General features: G+C 44.0%; 1 protein-coding gene across 7 annotated transcripts in view; it reads left to right on the top strand.

Moving 5' to 3' along the window:
• PPEF1 (protein phosphatase with EF-hand domain 1) overlaps positions 1 to 20,834 on the top strand; it is a 124,261-nt gene that overhangs the window by 8,239 nt on the left and 95,188 nt on the right. For 3 of the 7 annotated variants that reach the window (XM_081809097.1, XM_081809094.1, XM_081809093.1), the window contains 4 exons: positions 1,435 to 1,532; positions 11,101 to 11,209; positions 13,335 to 13,436; positions 19,928 to 20,097. In XM_081809097.1, coding sequence (XP_081665223.1) covers positions 20,049 to 20,097 — 49 coding nt within the window. In that variant the 5' untranslated portion in view covers positions 1,435 to 1,532; positions 11,101 to 11,209; positions 13,335 to 13,436; positions 19,928 to 20,048. Of the gene's footprint in view, positions 1 to 1,434; positions 1,533 to 11,100; positions 11,210 to 13,334; positions 13,437 to 19,927; positions 20,098 to 20,834 lie in introns of those variants that run through there. The other 4 variants (XM_081809098.1, XM_081809095.1, XM_081809096.1 and 1 more) reach the window with 4 other exon arrangements.

The raw sequence follows: 20,834 nt of genomic DNA, 5'->3' as shown, positions 1-20,834 counted from the left end.
CAAGCTGTTAATGGATGATAATGGTTTGATGTTGTTTTCCTAACTCAGGATGTTATTGAATTTTAATAGACCCTGTCTCCTCTCAAAGTAGAGACTCAAAAGAAGAGAAGGCAGAGGGGAGAGGGGGCAGGGTGATATGTGAAAAGTCTGTCTAACAGTAAAGATGGCCTCGTGTGGTATTCCTCTCAACACCAGCTATCTCTAATCTCCAAAATCACTCACAGTCACAACCAGTCACAACCAATGAGCTTAAATTTGGTAGAGATAGCCACCCAGGAGATGAACAGATCAGGTGAAAATCCTTTGTCTTCACCTCCCTTGTTTGTATGTCTTGAGATGCCACTAGTTTCTAAAGTCACTCCCTTGGGACTTTGTAACTGAGCACAGAACAATTTGGCCACTCCCCTCTCCTACAGAATCCCACTTAAAAGGAAATATCTGATAGCTGCATCTAGCCAATGCTAATTGTTGACGGAAATGAAATTGGCTACTCCCTCGACTTGCCCAGCACTTACTATCTTCTTTAGATTTACAAGGAGATTCAACAGTGCACACAATGGGACTTGCCTCTAAGTTGTTCCTCATAGTCTGATGGGAAGATTTCAAGAGTGATGCAGGTGTTAAACAAAAATTATATTATGGGTTTTTATTAGTGATTTTAAGTATTTGTGATTTGGGGGGAATATAATTAGGGTATAGTCTGAGGGCTAATGTAATAATAAAACCAATTAGCAGGTTGTTTAACTCAGTTAGAGGCTGTCTACCGGCTAGCAGCTTTCCTCTGATAAATCCTGTTAAAATTCAGGGGGTTCTATTTTGTGCAGAATGAGCAGGCTGCCATGACAACTGTCTGTGAATACTGTTTCAGTATTAGTCACAGGTTTACAGTGTCAGCCTCTGGGTCCAGCGTTCATTCTAAAACCCAAATACACATCTATTCTTAAAGGAGTTGTCCTGGACATATTTACAAAAAAACAAAAATAAAACACTTTCAATTGCCTGGGTTTTCACTTTTGGAAAAGAAATATGAATGAATTTACACGATTGCAAATTGCAGATTTTATTGCTGTTCCTTTCTGTTGGAAAGGCAATTTGGGTATGAATTTACACTGTGCTTGACCCTAGGTTTGATTACATAGATGCACTAGGCAAGAGTACGGAAAGTTTCTTTTAAGTCTATAATCCTGGGCGCCTGGGTGGTTAAGCGACTGCCTTCAGCTCAGGTCATGATCCTGGGGTCCCGGGATCGAGTCCCGCATCAGGCTCCCTGCTCAGCGGGTAGTCTGCTTCTCCCTCTGACCCTCCTCCCTCTCATGCTCTCTGTCTCTCATTCTCTCTCTCTCAAATAAATAAATAAAATCTTAAAAAAAAAAATAAGTCTATAATCCTTATGTTAAATTCTTCTTTTTTTTTTCTTTTTTCCCCGTCTGACAGTGTCAGAAGGAATCTTGTGATCGCAAGTGACAGACGACTGAATCCAAACCAAGTTAGCAAAACCAGTCTCAAATGAATGTGACTTGAAAATTCGTAAGGTAAAATGTCATGCCGAGATTTCCGATGGAGGGCCCCAGCTCTATTTCCCTGCCCTCTCCTGGTCACCCTTGTACCCCTCACACCGGCTCTCCTCGTGGTGCCGGCCTTCCCCAGAGCACCACACCTGGGGCAGGACAGTGAGTCTAGATCCCAGCGCTCTCTCCAGGAACCCCGAGATTCACTTATATTGCCAGTCTTTAGCTACATGCCCACCTGAACACTCCCTTTTGCCAAGTAAAGGTGATGTGTTCACTGCCTGAGGCCTGAGTTATGGGCCCATCCCTTGACAATCACTGTTGTTTGGGACGTGGGCTCATGCTGATTTGCTTAAGCCTATCAGGGCCTATACTTTTTTTTTTTTTTTTTAAGATTTTATTTATTTATTTAAGAGCAACAGAGGGATAGAGAGGGAGAGGGAGCCAGAACGTGCGTGAGCTGGGGGAGGGGCAGAGGGAGAAGCAGGCTTCCCGCTAAGCATGGAGCCTGATGTGGGGCTCAATCCCAGGACCCTGAGATCATGACCTGAGCCAAGGCAGATGCTTAACTGACTGAGCCACCCAGGTGCTCCCAGGGCCTATACTTAAAGTAGGGGTGATGTCAATCCCATGGAAACCACAGGGCTGAGAATAAGGAGAGAGTTGATTTCAAAAAGGAAAATTGGGGTACTATTGCAAGGAAGTGAGGGGAATACTTGCTAACCATCTGGTTAGGGAACAGAATGCTGTGCAAATTATAATAGTAACAACAGCTAACATTTATTGAATACTAATGATGAGCTAGGCACTACTAAAACTGCTTTATAGGTATACTGGTTAGAGAATGTGGTTGGCTGCATGTAATAAGGTAAGTGAAATAGCAAGGACTTAACACAGAGGGGTTGGTTTTTATGCCATGTGATATGAAGTCACGAGAGAAGCAACTTCACATTATTATCCATGTCTCAGGCTCATCTTTCAACCTTTCTGCATTATCATTCTCAGCATGAGGCTCTCTTCCTAATGCTCACAAGAAGGCTGCTCCTCCTCCAGACATCGTGTCCTGGTTCCAGGCAGAATGGGGGAAGGGCAAAGAGGAAAGGGCTCATGTCAGCTGAGTCTTGTCTTTTTTTTTTTTTTTTTAAATCAGGAAAATAGCTTTTCTGGGAACCTCAGCCAGTAGATTTCAGCTTATATTTTGTTATCCAGAACTGTGTCACATGACCACCCCTAACTGCAAGGGAACCTAGCAAATCAAATTTTGTTGGCTAAGCCCATTGCCACCTAGAACAAAATTGAGATTTTACTTGTAAGGAAGAAAGGGAGAATGGATATTGATTAGGCAACTAACTAGGCTGCCATGATATATATTAAGTCATTTATTCCTTACTTTAACCCAGTGTGGTGGTACTATTACTATCCAAGTTTTTCTTTTTCTTTTCCTTTCCTTTCTTTTCTCTCTTTTCTTTTTTTATATGCTGGTTTTCTAAGAAACAGGCACAGAGAGGTAATATAAAATTTTCTCAAATTCACACACAGCTGTTACGTGGCAGGTCTGATATTTTTATGAAATAACAAGAACTTACTCCTGGTTCCCTTTCCTAATCCTCCTATTCTGTGCACAGAAAACTTCATTTTTAATTTTTAAAAAATGACAGTAGTTTGCTCTAGGCCCTATATTTCACAACCTTCTCAGGAAAAACAATGCATAGAAATCTTGGATCTCTCACCAGCTTGTTTTCATAGTGTCTTTTTCACATAGCCACACCAGCAGGAATATGACAAACCAGCAGGAATTGTGTTTGGTAGTGAGAAGCAGACCTAAAAGGGAGATGTTGGGGAAGAAAAATCTTTTTATACCCTTCAAAGTTCTTCCTGCTGGTCTAAGAATTGAACTGACATGAAGCAGATTTACAGGAGAAAATAAAACTTAATTATGTACATGCAGGAAATCCACACAGACATGAGATCCCAAAGATAGGCATGATGAGGTCTATATGTCATCCTGAACCAAGGAGAAGAGGGTAGGAGTCTGGGACTTCAAAGGGAAGGGAAGCAATTCACAGGAAGATGAAAAAGAGTAGATGTTGGGTAAACAAATGTTTGCTGGGCCACTCAGAAACAATGGGACATAGAGAGGAATTTGATCAAACAGGTCTTGTTAGGTTCCTTCCTGTCTACCATACCTAGTTCATATCATGATATAGTTAGCTATGTAGCGACAGCTCTCTTCCTGGAGCAGGTCCTCTGTATAAATTCTTTTACACAGTTAGGGGGAAGGTTCAAGTTTCTTCATGTGTCTTTTGGGGCCTTGATTGATTTTAGCTGGAAATAATCTCTCTGTGCCAAAGTGGCACATTTTGGGGTGGCCTGCCTTTGACCTATTTGTTGAATGAATATATGAATGAAACCAAGACAAGAATAAGTGCTCTTAAAGAAAATTCTCTGAAAACTTTTCTAAAGGCTTCACAATGAGTGCTTAGTCCTCTCGGGCAATAGCAGCAAGGCTTTTGAAAAGAAAGCCATGGATCTTTCCCAGGCCTTGTTTTAGCTAATAGTTTCAACGTTCCTCCAAGAAACCAACTGTTCTTTATTTTCTGTGTTCATGATGCAAAAATGGTTGACAGGGAGGCAAATAGTGGCAGAAAGAAAGCTTGAAGGACCTGGAATCTGCCTTTCCAATAAACAGGAAGTGGTTCTCTCATCCAGCTTGTGTTGTTCACATTCTGTTGGCAGGTACTGTCATATCTGCTTCTGACATTGTGGGGTTGCCAAGGCAACCTATTAAGGAATCATTCTAGAATTTACCTCTGGAAAATTCCAGATGAGGCTGAGGATTTCTCTTTAAGTAAGACCTATAAGCGTGACAATAGATAGTGTCCTGAGCCTGCAGGTCAGGCTGAAAGATTCAGCGACCAACAAAGTGAAGATCTAGGAGTCTATTTTCCTTGAACCAGTGCAGAACTGATAAAACTTAGAAGGGTAAGAGCGCTTAATGGAGCAGATGAGTTGAATGAAATCTGGGCAGGCATGGAACCATATGATTGAAAGTTAGCCTTCTTCCTCTGTTTGTTTCACCAACTCTGGTAGACTCCATGTTTTGTGTATGGTGTTTATCATACTTTAATATGTATTTTTATATATTTTACTATAATTTATATTTGGGCGATCTTTATAGGGTAGAATTGGGTCACCTTGGTGTAGAAGGAGTATTGGCCACCGAATCGTAAGACTGTAATGTTGGGGAGGCCACCTAACCTCTCTGGGCCTTGTGTCCTCTCCTATAAAATGAAGGACCTTTCTGAGCAATTCCAGAGGACCAGAGTGTCTTACCACATCACAGGCTCAGCTAGGCCAAGAACCTCATGATGATCTTGCAAGGGGACTCCACTGTGTACCTAGATCAGTTTTACCCAATTCCCAGTGCCTTGATATGAAAGGCAGTTGCATAAATGTATATTCTTGTTTTATTTTTGTCTTGGAATGGCAGATTATAGCTCCTGCAGAAGGAAAATAAGAAGTAAGAAATTACCATTACTCTGCCATTGACTCATGCTAGATGTCAAACTGAGATACATGCAAAACGCAAAGCACATACAAGCTAAAGGAACAGATTGTGGCAATATTTAAAAATATCACAACTCTCTAAATAAGCAGTTCTGATAAGCCTATTTGGCATTCATGCACAATACCCGTAACTCTGAAAAATCTGAATTGTACATTGCCAAGGTAAATTACTTCTACACAGTAATTATAGATGCAAGTAAATTGGATTATATGAGAATACCTGTCTCCTTTGGTTTACAGATACCCCTCTCTCCCGGGCCTCTTCCTTTCCAGATTGTTGCTTTTTTAGTCTACTTTGTTCCTTCCTCCTCCTCCTTTCCTTTAAATGTCTCAATTCCCCAGGCTTCTGCTTTTGCCCCCTCTTGCCTTCTTTCTCTACCAGCTCTCCCTGGCTCTTTCATCTTCTCCACCCGCCTCAGTTGTTATCCATAACCTGATGACCTCTTAATGAGAATCTATAGACCTGACTTATTTCCTGGGCTCTACACTCAGGCTTCTGCTGCCTTCGGGACATGTAAACTTGTTATTTTTCTCCGCCTCCCCTTCGTGTCCTACCCCTGTACCCGCTAATACTCTCCCATAGTTAATGGCATTGCCCACCAGACTGTAAATGACAAGAGGGCAGGGACAGTGTCTGTCTTACCCACCACGGTACACCCAGCACTTGGCGTCATGCCTGGCATAGGGTGGACACAAAGTAAATACTGAAGAAGTGATTAATCCATCTATTATTTCAAACTAGAAACCTCCCTCACTTCCTATACCCAGTCCGGGACCTGTGGGATTTATGACGGGAAAGGCTTTCACATCGGGCCCCTCCTCTCTACCCCCACCACCCCCCGCTTTAATCCAGCCCTTCTCATCTCCTGGATTGTGGCCGGGGCTTCCTTGTCAGTCTTCCTATGGCTGGCTTTCCCCCAGTTCCTCATCATCTGACCCTCAGAGTGATCCTCCTCAAGCTTGAATCTAATCAGAGCACCCTCAGGCTTCCCTTCACTTAGAGATTGAGTTCGCCGTCTGGCAGCCTCACACCGAATCCGTGGAGCTTGTACCGTGTTCTGAGAAGATGAGAATGACTGCATTGCATTGATTCTAAGATGACCGTGTTTTTCACATTTTAGCACCTCTGAGATTGGGATGTGTCTTAAAATCGATGGAGTGTCATGGTTTGATGGGGGGCTTTTTTCCTTCTTCTTGGTACGTAAAATAGTGATGTACCTTATAATCGATGGCATCCTAAATTTGCAGAAATACACTGACATTTAAAAGTAGGGAGATTTTACATAAAAATATGTTCAGCTTCTCTTGAAAAATTACACTGGGCAACCCTGGGCCAGGATTTCTGGATGGCAGCCCAGGAGGGAGCTACCAGTAAGTAGCAGCTGCCTCATTCAGACACAAACTCTCTAGAATGTCCCATCACTTCTACCTAGGCTGCTTTATTCATTTATCTCACCTGCCCCAGCCCATGCGAGCATTTAAAATTGTAATCCCTGACTGATGAGTTAAAGTATGAATTCTTTGTTATGGTTTACAAGAATGATCACAGCTGGTCCCAACCTACCTCCCCATCCTCTGCTCTATACACCCCCTACCCCCCAGTCTCAGGAAACATTACTCAAATATATCATGCTCCCATGCTCCCTGGAATGCCTTTTCCCACCTTTCATGTTCTATGAAGTATTTCCTCACTTGCCCTGGCAGAACTACTATCCTCCTAGACTCCAACAGTATGTGGGCATATCTCTGTACCTACACCTCCTGTCTGGAAATTACTTGTGGACAGACCCGTGTCCCTCATTCAACCGTGAACCTGCAAGGGAGATGGATCAGAATGTATTCATTATTGTATCCCTGCCTTGTAGCTAGAACATGCTCAGTAAGTACCTGTTGAATAAAGAATGGTTGGGGTACATTTTCTGACTGGGATCTCTGTTTTTTGAGTTTTGCTCATGGACAGAGAGCCAAAGGTGAAGTCAGAGGGAAGGGCCAGTGTTTTCCTTAGCACTCGTAGTTTACAGTAGAAGGCGCTGCTTCTGGCTGGGATTTAGGGCGGCCCTTGGCACACTCAGCCCGCAGGGACTTTAATATCTTGCACACCCCAAGGCACTAAACCAGAGCCAGCTCTGAAGCTTTTTATTTTAAAAATCATGTACAGTAAAGTCGACTTGTACAGTTTTGTGAATCTGGACACATGGCTAGATTAGTGTAACCACCACCCTAATTAGGATACAGAACACTGCCCCCCAAACTTGCTCTTGCTATCCTCTTGTAGTCACATCCTCCACCCCCGCCCCCGCCCTTAGCCCTGACAACCACTGAGCAGTTCCCCGTCACTGTGGTATTATCTTCCCAAGAATGTCATAGAAATGTATGCGACATTTTAAGACGGGTTCTTTTATTCAACATAATGCCTTTGAGATTCATTCAGGTTGTGTGTATCAATAATTTGTCCCTTTTTCTTGTTAAGTAGTAGTCCATTGTACAGAGGTCCCACAGACATGCATCCATTCACCCACCGAAGGACATCTGGGCTGTTTGCAGTGTTTGACCGTATGAACCTATGCATAAGCTTTTGTGTGAATATAGGCTTTCATTTCTCTAGAGTAAACACCCAGGGGTAGGATCGCGCTGTCATATGGTAAAGTGTATGTTCAACTTTACAAGAAACTACCGAACTATTTTTCAGAGTAAATGTACTATTTTGCATCCTCACCAGCAAAGCATGAGAGTTCTAGTCACGCTACATCCTAACCAGCGCTGGGTATGATTAGATTGTTTTTAACTGTCCTAATAGGTGTACTGTGTTATCTCATTGTGGCTTTATTTTGAATATGTGCTTCCTCGGATCCAGGCTAGGGGAACTGGAGGGAAGAAAATGGCCAACTCACCACCAGTTTTGTGATACTTCAAACTCTGATCTTCTTCCTCAATCTTCCTTCTGCTACTTACTTTTCAGAGTCCTTGTGTTACTTATTCATTGCTATGTAACAAATTACCAAAAACCTTAGAAGCTTAAAATGCACATTTATGATCTCACAGCTTCTGTGGGTTTGGGTTAGGAGTCCGGGCGTGGCTTACCTGGGTCCCCAAGAGCTGCGGCAGTCAAGGTGTTGGCTAGGCCACAGTCATCAGAAGGCTTAACCGGAGAAGGATCCACTTCCAATCTCAAGTGGTTGTTGGCAGGATTCATTTCCTTGAGGTCTGTTTGACCGAGGGCCTCCGTTCCTTGCTGGCTTTTGGTCAGAGACTTCCTTCAGTCCTCGGTCATGTAGGCCTCTCCACCATAGCAGCTTACTTCATCAAAAGCACACAAGCTGTGAAGGCAATAGAGAGAGTCTGCTAGCAAGACAGAAAGTCACAGTCTTTTATAACCTAGTCACAGAAACAATATGCCAACACCTTTGCCGATTTTATTGATTAGAAATCAGTCACTAACAAGGTCCAGCCTTATACTGAAGGAGAGGGGATTACACAAGAGCATGAATACCAGGAGGCGGGGATTATTGGGGGCCATCTTGGGTGTGCCTGCCACAGTCCTCAGATAGCTGCTCCATGGATCCTGTCCAGGTGTTTTAGAGCTTCATTCTGCCGGAGAGACGGGTGGAGTGGGTAATGTGCCCTTAGTCTACCCAGACCGTGACTCTCTCTGAAGCTTTTTGATTTGATTTCTGAACATTCAGGGTTAATTTTAGAAGTCTGTTTGTTTGTGGGTTGGTTGGTTTTAACTTAAAGCCATCTAGGACCAAGCTAGGGTTAGATTAAGCAGTGGTCAAAATGTAAATTCTCATACCCACCAATCTTCTGTTTATTAAATTACAACCATGGAGAGCTCAACTTTTGTAGCCTTCTCAAAGCTGACCTTGTAAACTTCAACACATAATGACAGCTATTTCAGCCTGTCATTGTGGCTGCTGACCAGGTGACCCCAACAGATACATCTGGCCAGCACTGGCCTTTATGAATTTCTTTCCCTCGATAATGAATTGTAACCCACTTTTAATTTCTTTTAATGGCTTTCTAATGACTTGCCAAATCTGGCCTCTCTTTTCTCTTCCTTAATGTGGCTTTTCAATACCCAGAATTCATCCCTGGAGATATGTGTGATCCTTTCTCTTTATTGAAACATAAAATTACTTGGTATTCCTTTCCTCTCTTTATTTATTTATTTATTTATTTTTTAAAGATTTTATTTATTTATTGGAGAGAGAGAGACAGAGAGCACGAGAGGGAAGAGGGCAGAGGCAGAAGCAGACCCCCCGCCGAGCAGGGAGCCCGATGCGGGACTCGATCCCGGGACTCCAGGATCATGACCTGAGCCGAAGGCAGTCGCTTAACCAACTGAGCCACCCAGGCGCCCATCCTTTCCTCTCTTTAAAAGGCTCTTTAAATCAAGATTCTTTGAATGTTTTTGATCGTGAACCTGTCACAGTACAAGCTCTTTGAGAATGGACCCCTAATATGGGTATGTTAATGTATTTGTAATCAATACTACTGAACTCATGTATTGTGTACATTACCAAACATACATGAAAATAGGAAATTCAAAAAAGAATTTAAAAATAGATAAAAATATGATTTCTAATATTTTGCTTTCTACTGTCCAAAGGGGTGCTACTGGGCATTGAGGTATCAGGGGCCATGAGTGGACAGACACCTTAAGTCCTCACCACCGAACAGATCAGCACACATTGTTTCTTTTCTCAGTCTCTTCCCAAATCCAGCTGCTCTGTCTAGAGTCTAGCATATTCCCCAGTGTGTGTCATGACCAATAATAGGAGCTGCCCATTAGAATTACTTTTCCTTGGTAGAAGATGGAACTGGGGCCAACTCCAGGACGCTTGCGGGGTAGGAGAGGTCCGCCGGCAATGCCCAGTCTGTCCCTTGTGAGGTAACCAGCCTCTCCGTTCCTCTCTGTCTTTCCGTAGCTTGCTGCCACCATAGACTAACCAAATGTACTGGTCTGGGTTCCCTCAGAGGCAGACCCTGAGACGAGCATTTGAGAGCAAGGAAGGTGAAGGCAAACCTGGTAGGGAAATGGGGAAGTGAGAAAGGAAGGAGAGACAGCCAAGACAGCCGAGAGAGTAAGTCCAGCCTGCAGGGGTAGAGAGGCTGCCATTTTTCAATAAAATAGCAGACGGGCACTTTTCTCTACCCACTTGTACATCTACTTGCAGTATTGTAATTGGGAGCTCAGGGCATTCTGATTTTTGTCTTACCTCTCCCATCTCACGTCCTTGTTAAGCACTGTGAAATACACATTATCGGCAAGAACACTCTCTTCTCTCCCCCACCTCTTTTCTTCTCCGTTAACTTCTAACTTCTGGCTGCTCAGTCATCAGGTCTCAGGTGGGGCATCACTTCTTTTCTTTTTCTTTCCTTTTTCTTTAACTAAGCTTTATGCCCAGCAGGGGGCTTGCCCTCACAACCCTGAGATCAAGAGTTACCCCGCTCTGCTCTACCAGCTGAGCCGGCCAGGCACCCCAGTGACACTACGTTTAGAAAGCCTTCCTTCATCCCCCTTACTGGGATGGGGCTCTTTCTCTGCACCCCATCCCTGTCCTATTAGAGATCTTATCGTACCGTATTGCTTTTATTTATTCATGTAATAAATATCTATTCTGTGCCTGGCACTGTTTTAGGTACCTGGAGTTTATATTCCAATAGGAGAGAAAGATTTTAATTTGTGATTTTATTTCAATTTCTTATTTACCCATGTGTTTGCCCCACCTAATCATGTTCATTTGGCTCACCTGCTATGTCCCTGTCCTTCAGCAGTGCCTGCCACATAGGGGTGCTCAGAGTGTTGTGTTGAACTGTGTCGAATTGAAGAGCACAAGCCATCTTAGTTCAGGATGATTTGGTATTGCCATGGCCTTTTCCAACCTTTCCTGTTGGCGTTTTCATACGGTGATGTGCCCACTGAGAGAGAGACATTGACCTCGACTGTTTGGGGCACAAGTCTGTTAACGAGTGAGTTTAAAACTGTGAACATTACTTTGCCAATTGTTTTTTCTGTTTTCAGGCTGGGAGAACACATCCCTGCTCAGCTGGAGGAAAGTCAGAGAGCGTCTGAGAAGAGGCTGGGACCTTCATTTTGCAAACACATAAGGTGCTCACCGAGGCAGTATAGTGTAAGGATCATAAGTAGGGGTTCGAGAGTCTAAGTGCCTGGGTTCAAATCCCAGCTCTGCCACTCATTTGCTGTTTGACTTTGGGCTCTAGGTCCTAAAGTGTAAGTGGGAATGATAATAATAGTATATGCCTCATAGGATGGTGTGTGGATGAAATAAGATTAATACGTATAAAATTAACAAGTGCCTAGAACCTAGCCCATGCTCAATAAATGTTATTATCGTTATTACCATCTAATAACATCTGTCAGTGCTGGTTCATTCAGCAATTGGAGGCTGGCTATAAGACTCTTTGTGGTGCTCAAAGTCACATTTCAGCATTCTTCGTACAATGGAAAAATATGGTGAAGTTCTTCATTTTAAGCGAATTCAGAGTTTTAGACAGATCACGTAAAGAGTACAGCTAATGCAATTCATGGTCCAGAGGCTGACCATTAAAATAACCACGTAAATCACGAGTTCTTTCCCTCCTTTCCTTTCTTTCTGTGTGAAACAAGCATTTAGTGAGTACCTCTTATGCATTTGGTGCCGGGAACGCCAAGAAGAATGAAATGGATCCTTTCCTTTCAGGATTTCCTATGTAAGAGGACAAATTACAGTGCACTTTGGGAAGCTTTATAATTGGACGCGCACATGGCTTTGAGAGCCAGAAGACAGAGTGCCTAACTCCCCTTTGGCGATTTAGGAAAGGCTTCACACAGAGGAGGTGACATTTGAACAACCGTATCTAGACATAGCCATCATTTAACGCCTGTGGACTGAATAGGCATTTGGCTGGAAACACAGCCGTAGAGCGACATGGTCCACTATTTGTTTGAGAGCCTGGGTAATGACACTATCATTTACAAAGCATATGGCAGCCTCATCAGGTCCTAGTCTTGGAGCCCCTGCCATGGAAACCTATATGGTCGTACTGCCTCATAATGAGGCCCTCTGATAGTATTTAATACGCTAATAGGAGTACAGAAGCCCAGAGCTGCCTTTCCAGTTATTTTTAAAGTGACCCCATTAGATTAAATAGCAAGCGAGGTAACCATTTCACTGGATCGCCTATGGCTCTCAAGTGCAGAAAGGAGTTGGCTAAAGAGCAGCTTGGGCGGGGTTATGAGATGATTTTGGCCACAGTCCTTTAAATCCTAGCTTGCGATGCTTAAGGCCAGGAAGCTCGAAAACAAGGTGCTGGTTAACCAGCCAAGCAGCACTGGGGAGAGAACTGCTGTGGGTGCAGCTGCAGTCAGTTTGAGCCTGTGGGAGCAAGATCACCCCGGACGGCCTTGAAAGATGCCAGAACCGTGCCTGGCGGCCCCCGTCCTACCACCAGCATCTCATTTCCCAAATGTGTCTCCCTCCTCTTCCTTCTCAAACTCAGCAAAATTACAGGTCGACTCTCAGTTTCCTTCCGGCCGCGGAAGGGAGGTGAATCTCTCTCCCACAGATGGGTTCTCCATCACGCAGCCAATGGAACAGCGAGAGGGATGGAACAGCAGCACGGCACCCAGGGCTGCTCCCTGCGCCCCATGCCTTTTCAAGTCCCAAGGAGGAACGTATAGCGTGCCCACGCCTCTTAGTCATACCCGGTGGCTGCCGTGTTGCCTAAAAATCAGCCTCGGTGGACCTGAAGAGTTAGCCACTGAACGCTCTTCTGCCCTTCCCTAGTCAAATTCCTCGTGTGTTTTGTACCGAGGCAGATTACTTATGCCAACAGCGGCCTGGCCCTGCCTGTCCAGGGCCGGGTCCCCTGGAAAGCAGTCATGTGACCACAGCCCATTACTTGGGTGTGTCCCTTGCTCTCCGGGCCGAGGTGGGAACAGGGCAGGGTGGGGCAGGCAGCGACGGCTCCCAGGCCAACCCGGCCTCGCCCGGATCTGTGGCTCTGGGCTCGCCTTCCAGGCTGAAAGGCAAAAAGCAGCCGTGGCCTGTTCGAGTTCTTTCTTTGTGCATATGTATTTATTTCTTGATTTATTTGTGATTTATTTAAGCAAGAGTTCTCCCTGCAGAGAGCTGCAGAGGTGTGAGATGTGGAGTGTGTGCGTGCGTGCTTGCGTGCGTGCGTGCGTGTGTGTGTGTGTGTGTATGTGGGGGGGGTGCTCCAGAGAGAGCTGGAATTGTACCTCTTTTCTTTCAGACCTCTGCATCCCTCATAGAGAAGGTTTTTTTCTTGTTTTTGTGTCTCCTGAAACACCTGGGGTGAGGAAAAACCTCCGCATTGGCCAAGCAGAAGAAAGAGGTAATATGTTTGTTCTTAGGTATTTTGAGCAAGCAGAAGTCTACATTATAAACATCTGTTGTGTAGTGATGGGACAGGAAACGTGTACGCCTTAGAGTTTATTTTATTGCTTTGCAATTTCTCGGAGTGATTTTTTCTCAGAGTCTGATTCCTAATCAGTTGTCCTCATCTTGAAAAGGTGTACAGATGACTTTGCAATTTGAAGGGTTGCAGCCAATTTCAAAGGAATTTGGTATTTGGAAAAACTGTGTGGTCACTTGGGTGAGGACTAGAAATGAGGGAAGAGATACTTTGAGAAACCCTTCTAGACCCTTTGTGGGGGCATTACCCAAGGCCCACTACACAACTGCATGTTCAGAAATCTTCCTGTAACTCCCTTGCCTCTTACTATCTCGGAGGATCACTGGGTTTCCATCTCTCTATAGGAAAGGGAAGCAGAATTCCTTGAAATGTTCGAGAATTCTCTTTAGTGATTTAGTGCTTCAGACTGGCTCTGAAACCAAGGTGTAGCTAACCCTTTAGTGGACATTTTTGTTCTTTCACCATTGAACAGAATGGGTCTTCAGGGCTGCCACGAGTCAGCTGTGCCACGGAGTACCATATTTAATTTCTGAGTCTCAGTTCTTCATCTGTAATGCGGGAGTGATGGTACCACCTTAAGAATTGCTGTGAAGATTAACTGGAGTAAGAGAAATATAAAGCACCCACTGGGCTGGGTAAACAGTAGTCCCTTAATAAATAGTAGTGATTTTAGCTATTATGATTATTACTGGCAGAGCATTCTTTCAGATCTTAGTGCTCTCAGGGGAAGAGAGTTCATTTCTGATGAATCTACAGTTATCCCAGAAGGAGTAGACACCCGAGGGTTTTAGCCTCTGGAGGTCCCAGACCATGCATTCTGAAGGAAGAGATCTGAGCAAACATAGTCTCGTTTCAGCACTTGTGCAGGGTGGGCACCCACCCATGCGTGGCCCCTCCGGACTCATTCAGCTAAGAAGAATTGCTTTTTGTTCAAGCTGTTTTTTCCACCCCGAGCTCCTCAGTAGTCCTCAGTACAAAGCCTGTAAGGTGGGCATTATTATTCCTATTAAGAGAAAACTGAGGTGCAGTGGAATTAATGTTAATTAGTTAATTAACTAATTAATTTTTATTTAAGTAGTCTCCACACCCAACGTGGGGCTTGAACGCACCACCCTGAGATCAAGAGTCACATGCTCTACAGACTTGAGCCAGCCAGATACCCCCAGTTTGTTTGACCTCTAAACCCCAGGCTCTAGTGAGCCATCATTAAGCAGGTAGGAACAATAGATGCTCTTGAGACGCTTTACCTCAAAAGGGTCCCCTGCTAGGCTGTTTTGGGAAACAGTGGACACTCTGGCTCTTTCTTAGAGATTCCTGTTAGAGATGCATATTAACATGTTAAAGGCTCTGAGGAATCTTGCAGTCAAGAAATCTGTTTAATCCTCCTCTCCTCAACTTATTCCATTGTGGGACCTTTTTTTGCCCTATTCCTAGAATCATAAAGCACGGAGAACTACTCTTCCACAAACATAGTGTGGAAAACCTGGCATCAGGCCAAGCTGCCTCTCGAAGACCATCCCGTCTGATACAACAACAGATACCTTCAGACACCTTCTGGTGGTCAGTGTGGTTTCCTCCCTGTTCTTATCCTTTCAACCGATGAGACCCGGCAAGAGTCACCGGGTCGGTCTCACAGACTTCCCCTTATTCATTTAAGACCCCAGACACAAGGATATGAACAAGGAAACGCTACAGTGTTCTCCAGGAAAGGTAGTGGTGGAAGGGGCCTCTTTAGCGCCATCCACCAGGGCCTCCTCTACCCCACTCTAGGCCCCTTGGTTGTCCTTAGGCCACAGACATCAGGCTATAGAACCCCTGTTTTGATGACTACCAGAGAGAATGCAGCAGGGTGAGCCTGAAGAGGTATCTGTCCTTCATGCTCCTGTCTCCACAGTGCAAGGGGGGAAGAATTAGACCGGCCTACTTAATTCCCCGTTTGAGGGGTGGGAGTGTGGTGCCAGGTGAACGACTTTGGGTTCTGGATTTGGGTTCCTCAGGGCCCGAGCTAGAGTAGGAATTTCTCATAAGAGGCAACACCACATGATTCGCATCTAGAATGCCAGAGGCAGAATCAAGGTCCAGGTAGCTGAGTGGAGGTGTGGGAGTTCAATAAGAATGTACTCTGGGATAAAATAAAGAATGAATAACAACAACTTGGGGAGGTTGGGCTAGCACTTGGAGGGTGCTTGATGGCTGAGGTTAGGTTGGCTCCAAGGGCCATCATTTGTTCTTTCCATGTATCTTCATCTTGGGAAATGAAAAGTGATTGGGATGAAAAGAGCCGGACCTCAAACCCTTCGGCCCTTCAGTTACCCTCCCCGCCCCCACGTACAGTAAAACCTTCCAGCGGAAGCCTTAGAAGCCTTTTCTTTTTCAGATTATAAGTGAGTGCCAATGATGAGTCAGTGTTTCATGTTTGTGCTTTAAAACCATCCTCGATATATAAATATTAGTAGGGACAGCGGCACCGGGCAAATTTCAAACTGTTTTTTGCCAAGATCCGCCTTTTTAGTGTACATGTCACTGATTATGGCCTCCTTGGGTCTTTGTGAACGCTGCAGAAACTCCCCACCTCTGGAGCCAGAGGACCCATTTCAGGTCCTAGGGAATCATTTCTCCAGAGACTTCTTTGGCACACTAAGTGCTTTTCTAATGCTGACAGAGGGCTGGAAATGGAAGGAGCTTCGATTTTTCTCAATAATGGAAAATCCCCAAATCATTGTTATCAGCTTTACAGCCAGCTAGAGATGTCCTCAAAGAGACATACACTGCTTAAAAACTTGTTTTCCTCTCTGCCTTTAAGTGGATGATGGCAGTGTAGTTTGGGCAGTGTGTGGGAGTACTGAGTGGCACCTGGCCTTACCCAGCTTTTGTCTGGTGAGCATTAAAATGAGCTCTTTTTGGTTTGTTTGTTTGAACTGTTACCTGAAGGAGAAAAACAGTTTAAGAAGAACTTGCTTAATACTTATTTCATAATGTAAAATTTTCAATAGCAAATCTTTTCCTGATAACCAAAGAATTCTAGAACAGTTCTCAGTTTTTCTCCATCATGATTTTAAAATCTTCTTTAAAAATAAGTGTGTAAGTACTACCCATTTTCTGGTTTAATCAAAGGCTTTTGTATAATCAAATAGCATGTATTTGTGCACCAAGTCATGGACTAATACTGACTTTTAGCAATTATTATTTTTTTAAGATTTTATTTATTTATCTGAGAGAGAGAGTGTGTGTACACAAGCGAGTGAGCATGAGCAGGGGGAGGGGCAAAGGGGGAGGGAGAGGGAGAGAAAAAATCTCTCCAGCAGACTGTGGGTGGAGCCGGACACAGGGCTCCACCCCACAACCCTGATATCATGACCTGAGCTGAAATCAAGAGTTGGATGCTCAACTGACTGAGCCACCCAGGCGCCCCAGCAATTAATTTTTTAAAATACCCCGCCTGGGGCGCCTGGGTGGTTCAGTCATTTAAGCGTCTGCCTTCGGCTCAGGTCATGATCTCAGGATCCTGGGATCGAGCCCCGAGTTGGGCTCCCTGCTCACAGGGGGGAGTCTGCTTCTCCCTCTCCCTCTGCCCCTCCCCCTCTCCCCCCGCTCATGTGCTCTCTCTCTCTCGTTCTCTCTATCCCAAATAAATAAATAAATAAAATCTTTAAAAAGAAAACAAAGGACCCTAGCTTAGAAAGCTCCATTAATGCATTTAGCATTTATCAAACACCTGCTATGCGAAAGGTACTGTGTAGGTGCCAGAGATTCAAGGAGTATTTAGAAAGAAAGATACCCATGGAGCTTACAGTCTAACAGAAATGTACTCAAGTTTGATGCTTTTTAGTTCCTAGTGAATTTTTTATATGGAATTTTGTTTGTTGTGTAATGAACTGAGGCGTGGCTGAGAACCGAATGCCTTTGGGGAGATATACTGCTTTATTTTTTTTTCTGGAAAAAGAAAATCAAGACTGAAATGTCTCACTTCTTCTTGTCTAATCAGTGTTGCCTACTCAGTGCCCAACTCTTCTGTATTCACAAAACGGGGTAGGAAAAGTAGCATAAAAATGAAAGTGAAGCCCAAAGGAGATAACGGAGAGCAGTGTTTCTCCACCTGAGATCTGGGAGCACCTGTGTCAAAGTCCCCTGAAGGCTGCATTCTAATTGCAGATTCCCAGACCCTCCAGACTGAGTACTGGTGGTAAAGCCTGAGAATCTTCATGTTTTAATAACCTCCCCTGGTGAGTCTTGTGATACTCATGTCAAAGAGCACTGATCTAGGTGCGTGGAGAAGGTCACCAGGACGAGGTGAACTACTTCATTTTTCTTTTTTTTTTTTTTTAAAGATTTTTATTTATTTATTTGACACAGAGAGAGAGACACAACGAGAGAGGGAACACAAGCAGGGGGAGTGATCCCAGGACCCTGGGATCATGACCTGAGCTGAAGGCAGACACTTAACGACTGTTAAGTCTGTTCCAAACAGATGGGAGTCCAAGCATTTAGAGGAAAATGTGATGATCCTTAGGTGTCATCATGGGTTTGCTAAAACATTGTCACTATTAAAGACTGTCAAATTTGGCTGCACATTAGAATCATCTGGGGAGTTTTAAAAAATCTTGATGCCCAACCCCCACCCAGTACCGGTTACATCAGAATCTCTGGGGATGGGACCCAGGCATCCGTCTTTTTAAACCCCCAGAGATTCTCATTTAATGCAGTGCTGTCTGAGCACTGGGAGTTTTAAAAGCTCCCTGGGCTATGGTAATAGGCAAAAAAGTTTGACAACCCATTTGCCTATACGACATTAGGCAAGTTGCTTGACTTCCTTGCACTTTGTGTAAATTCTAGACAGTTTAAAGGTCTCTCCCACCTTTGAACTTCTGGTGATTCTCTTATTAAAAGACATGCCAAACTGATTTCCTCCTTCCTTCCCTCCTTCTGTTCTCCTCCTCCTCCTCTTCGTTTTCTTTCTTCTGGGGGCTGGGATAGTCAAGGTGTCAAAGTATATATCTTAACTTCATGAAAATATTTAGCAAAATTTCCCAGAATGTCTCATAGACAAATAAGATGGTAGTTATGATGGGTGGATTTAGCACCTAACTGAACAAATATGCTCAGAGTATGAATGTAATGGGTGTGCGGTAACCCTGGAGAATGGGCCGGAGTGGAACGTTACAGGGGCTGTTGTGCCCTTGGAGCTGACCTTGTTAACATTTTTTATCCAGGTTGTAGGTAAGAAAGATATGAAAGAAATGCCTGTCAAATTTGGAGATAACCCAACGTTTAGGAGGCTTAATTCATACTATACATAAAGGAACCAGGCCTAGGTCTGAGCAGAATATCTGTTTATTAAGGTTATTGTTGTTTTAACAGTATTACCATAATTCAAATATTGTGCTCGTTTTATTTTTTCTCTTTCTTTAGTTGAGTCAAAATTTGGAGGCTTTTGTGTACTGCTAATGGAAAAACAGCCCTGGTAGGGTCTCAAGTCAGTTGTTCTCTGACTTTGTTCCTATCAAGCAGTGCAAATCGATTAGATCTGGCTGGTTTGGAGCAATACAAAATAAAGGAAGTGTCACCCCAAAAAGCCACGAGGTGGAATACTAAAATCCAGTTTAGCAGTTTCGGCTGATGAGCGTGAGGATAGACCTGGGAGGGGAGGGTGTCTCAGAAACACGTGGACGGCTTATTTAAAAAGGGCCGACTGGACTCTTGATCACAGGTCGTGAGTTCAAGCCCTCTTTGGGCATAGAGTTTACTGAAAAAAAAAAAAAAAAAGAAGAGAACACATACAAACGAAAAGGGCGCTCGGTTCCCCTCCCCCCCCATTGTGACACCCTAGTCTGGGGGGAGGCCTTGAGCCTGCTTTCTTAAAACAAGCTCTCCAGCAGATTCTGAGAAGTAGTGTTGAGGAACTCACTTTGATTTGAGTTTTGGCAGAGTTGTTTAAATATGTTGTTTTGTCTCATAGTCCGTCTCCAATCTGTGTTTCTAAAAGCCCAGATAGACTTAATTATTTTGCGCTTACAACCCAAACAGTTAAATTATATCAGGTCCTTCATATCTCATTCCCTATATTTCAATTAGAAAGCCATACGCTCTTACATTTCCGGTTTCCCTTTCATTTTTAATGCTTTATTTTATACAGACCTCGATCTGACCTCGACACGGGGAAAATATAATTTATGTGTAGCGCAAAAGCAATCTAGAATAGCTGCTCGGATGCCGTGGCTGTGTTTTGGAAAATGCACCCGGCTTAGATTATGCCTGATCATTTTCCGCATCACATGCTGAACAGCAGTTGCAAAGAAGCATACAATGAATGCTGCTGAGCAGCCCTCAGATACCTTGCTGTTAACGGGTGCTTTCCTCCCCCCCCCCCCGCCCCGCCGCCCCCTGCCTCCTGCCTCCCGTGTCTTCCTCAGCAGGATCTATGACTGAGGTGGATCTGCTAGGAGTGGCTCCTCGCTGCTTAGAGGGAGGCACTTTTCACACTCTGTTTTGGAATGAGAAGTTAAATTCACGAGCACACATGATTTAGAAGACATGGGCTGTGGCACTTCGTCTTCAAGGAAAGACAGGAAATCTGAGAAAGGTGAGTGCCAGCGGGGGTGCCTGTCTTCCTGAATGAATGGGGAGCCTAGCGAGAGTGAGCCAGATTCACCGTCTCCCCTCTCCCGGGGCAGTCACTTGCTTCTCCAGCAGCCCCGTGCGCTTGGGCACAAGGCACCATCACTTGAGCTGAATACTGAAGGTTGAATATTGGCATAACACGGGGAACTACCTTTAGGAAGATGTAGCTTTGAATTTACGAGGTACCATAAAGTATTATCTAAGAGAGAGCTTATGTTTGATTTGATTTCAGCTGAAAACGTACCAATATAAAAAAATCTCCCTTTCAAACTCACTAGCAGGGAACAAGAAAGCCTCTGTAAATTTCTCTGTTTATTCAACATGCTTATAAATAGCTATACCCATACCTATGTGGCGTTTAGCTTCAGCATTGACTTTTTATTAGATTTTGTAACTCAGTGATTGGATTATTTTTTATAGCTATTAAACACAGAACTTCATGAGATTTGCCCCACGTTTTTAGACTATTCCGGGTAGAATTTGGGAAACGCAAGATCATCTGCTTCCCAAAAAGTGTGTTGTTTCTACATAGAGGACATGCCCCCCCATGATCCCCATATAATTAGAGGCTTAACTATTGCCTTTGTTTATTTTGTACTGAAGTTCTTTCTCATACCTACTAAAATCTAGTTGCAACTCACTTGAGTGTTTAAGGGACATAGTCTCCACAAGCAAATAAAAATAAAAATAAACAAACTG

The sequence above is a fragment of the Leptonychotes weddellii genome, chromosome X (assembly GCF_054177405.1).
Source record: "Leptonychotes weddellii isolate Sample4059 chromosome X, ASM5417740v2, whole genome shotgun sequence".
Classification (NCBI taxonomy): Eukaryota; Metazoa; Chordata; class Mammalia; order Carnivora; family Phocidae; genus Leptonychotes; species Leptonychotes weddellii.
This window is presented reverse-complemented; position numbering and strand designations above follow the sequence as displayed.